A 2,870-nucleotide genomic window follows, 5' to 3' on the forward strand; every position below is an offset into this window, starting at 1 on the left:
CGGTGTCCATGCTGCGGACCATGAGTTTGAGGTCTTTGCCTGTGGACAGGCGCAAACGAAGCTGGCATTCGTGCCCTGAATTGGGTGGGGGATCAGGAATATCCAGAGTCTCCAGGTCACCCTTCTCCTCTATCATGTTGATAGGTGGGGCGAGGCAGTAGACGGGAAGCTGGTACCGGTTGCCCAGTTCATCGTAACACTCTGTAAGAGCACCTTGAGGGGATAAGAGGGAGAAAAAATGAGTATGAATGCATTTCACACTTAACATTGAAGTGGTTATGCTTGGAGGCATTTACTGCACTGTTAAACCATCTGAGCAACAAGGTCTGAATTCAAACTTTAAAGGGTTCATACAAAAATCTCAAGTTTTCATTAAAAATTGCTTCACCTTATTTTCATATGGAAGCTTGAGGTCAAGTTAAAAGCATCCCCAAAAGCCAAGTGCACCCCTCCCTCCACACAAACCAAGATAAACTTCGGATGCAGCAGGAAGGAAGAGATGAGGGACAGCGATCTCCCTGTGTGTCATTTAAAAGATTACTATTTCCCCAGCAGCATGACCCGAGGTTCAGGACATGTGCACATGGAAAATGCTACTCGGATGAATCACACAATCTCGAAGCCAAGCTGTGAAAAAGCAAAATGGCAAAGACCAAAGGCAAAAGACCACTGTGAAAGAAAGATTTTGTAACTTCTCAAACATTCGAAAATTGCTGAAATGGTTTCATACAGGACTCCTGTTTTAGTGAGCGCTGCCAGAACAAACATGACCACCCAAGTCAGACAACTCTGCGGCTCCGGCCGGGGCGCGGTGTCACCACCACAGCAGTGACACCCAGCCCATACTTCATATTTGCACAGCATCTGTAACTCCCATATTCAAAGCCGTGAAGTTTCAGGAGCGATTTTTATTTTGCCAGACTCCCGAGAGTTTCCTCGGGATAATGTGGGTGTTCATGCTGAAGATGACCAGGCAGCTCCTTCCTCCTGAAGCGGTACAACACGCACGGGACAGCTCGCAATTCCAGCACTTAGTGAAGCAACAAATACAGGCTGACTTTTTCACAGCATGAGACACACTTTATCAACGTATTTCAAGAACTCCCTGGAAAAACAGCAGCACATTTTGCATAAGGTTTTAGGAGTTAGAGAAGGCTGAAAGCAGAGCCCTGCTGCACACAGCGCACGTCACCGCCTGCAGTGAGCCAGGAGAACGAGATGCTGAGGAAGCTGCATCTCGAATCACAGCAGAAATCCCTTCTCACTGTGGTTAAAAAAACCCCTCCAGATATTCAAATTCCAAACAAATGCTTCTCTCCCCTGTTTTGAATTTACCTGCTATAACAAATTTCCACATTTTTGCCCCTAGAGGGGGCACATTCACTTGCAAGGTTACCCATCCTTTTGTAGCTGAAAGTGTTTGAAGAGGAGCCAAGTCCTTGAGCTACAGAATATTAAAAAAACTCTTTGACTCGGCAGTTCTGCACACAACACCCAACTGCTCCTTTTTAGAAACTGAGGGAGATGTTTTTAGTTGGAGGGGTTTTTTTCATACTGACAGTGAGTTGTCTTAAACTTTTCTGTTTGATCAGCAAAAATACCACAATATAAAATTATAACTTGAGGATATACTGTGTCACTCGGCCCACTGGGACAGCAGCAACTTGTGCTGGAAATCATCTTTTAGTCAAAGCCCCCTTTTAAAGGTTAATTTGTGTTGACAAAAATACACAGAGGAAATATTTGGCTGAAAGACCAATGTTTTAGGTGCAGCTGCTTTTGGAGGCTTTTCTTAACAGGTAGCACCAAGGCAGCTATGGCCTAAGATTTACTAAGAAAACAAAACACACAAAAGAAAATCCATAAAAATATAGTCATATTATTTGTTCCAGGCTTGCATCATTTACAAACCTCAGAGCAAACCAGCTTTGATCAAAACTGAATTGGTTCCATACCTTTTCATGGTACTTTGTGATTTGCAGACCAAAGCCTGAAGTTCCCATATTTCAGTTCTGGTTTAGTGTTAATTTCATTCTGAACGCCTGATCTATTTTAGTAAATGTCACGGTACTAAATTCTGGATCACAGTTCATAGAAACAAGTAGATGTTGTTTGCTGCTAGAAAAAAAAATTTAAAAAAATTCCAAACTTCAACAGCCTTAAATTCAACCAGACTAGCTGAACTTGTACATTTCTTTAAAAGCCATATATCTTAAAAAGATTTATATGCTATGTTAAAGAAGGAGCAAAGAGTTAATTTAAAATTCCATGGGATAAGCTTGCTAAGGAATTTCTTCATCATTTATATCCTTGCCCAGCTGAACTAACATCAAGGTCAAAGCATATGCTATAAACACCAGATTGCTTAAGCATAATCAGATAAGCAATATTAAAAAAAAAAAAATTATCTGAAACAGCAGCTAAAAGGGGGGGGGGGGGGGCGGAGGAGAGAGAAGACACAGTAGAGGAAACCTCTTGCCAATAAAAAGCACACAGTCCCACCCCAGGCTGAGAAATGGTTTATAACTAATTGTTAGCACAGCGGCAGGTTACCATAGGCCTCACTGGCACTCCCATTCCATGATTCTTTCACTCATACTGGTGAAAATGTCCCCAAGACTCCCAGTCCCCACCACTCAACAGCTTTCATGACTGGATATATGGATGAAAGCACAGACGACAACCACGGAGAGCAGACAAGACTTTATGCTGGCACCACATCCTCCCCAGCACACGGCGCTGCCGGGGCCAGGTGGGAGCTCCAAGGAGGAGCGGAGGTGTCGGTCCTCACCTCCAGAGCCGTGGAGCTGTGCACCCCCAGCCCGGCCCTCTTCAGCCGGCGAATTCCCACTGGGCTCTACGAGGCTTCC

General features: G+C 44.1%; 1 protein-coding gene across 1 annotated transcript in view; it reads right to left on the reverse strand.

Annotated features, from left to right (window-relative positions):
* The window catches only part of UBTD2 (ubiquitin domain containing 2), a 23,543-nt gene that overhangs the window by 203 nt on the left and 20,470 nt on the right, over positions 1–2,870 (reverse strand). The window contains exon 2 of the mRNA XM_009870624.1: positions 1–213. This exon is cut by the window's left edge and continues 203 nt beyond it. Within this exon, the coding sequence (XP_009868926.1) occupies positions 1–213 (213 nt within the window). The remainder of the gene's footprint in view (positions 214–2,870) is intronic.

The sequence above is a fragment of the Apaloderma vittatum genome, unplaced genomic scaffold (genome assembly GCF_000703405.1).
Source record: "Apaloderma vittatum isolate BGI_N311 unplaced genomic scaffold, ASM70340v1 scaffold32315, whole genome shotgun sequence".
Classification (NCBI taxonomy): Eukaryota; Metazoa; Chordata; class Aves; order Trogoniformes; family Trogonidae; genus Apaloderma; species Apaloderma vittatum.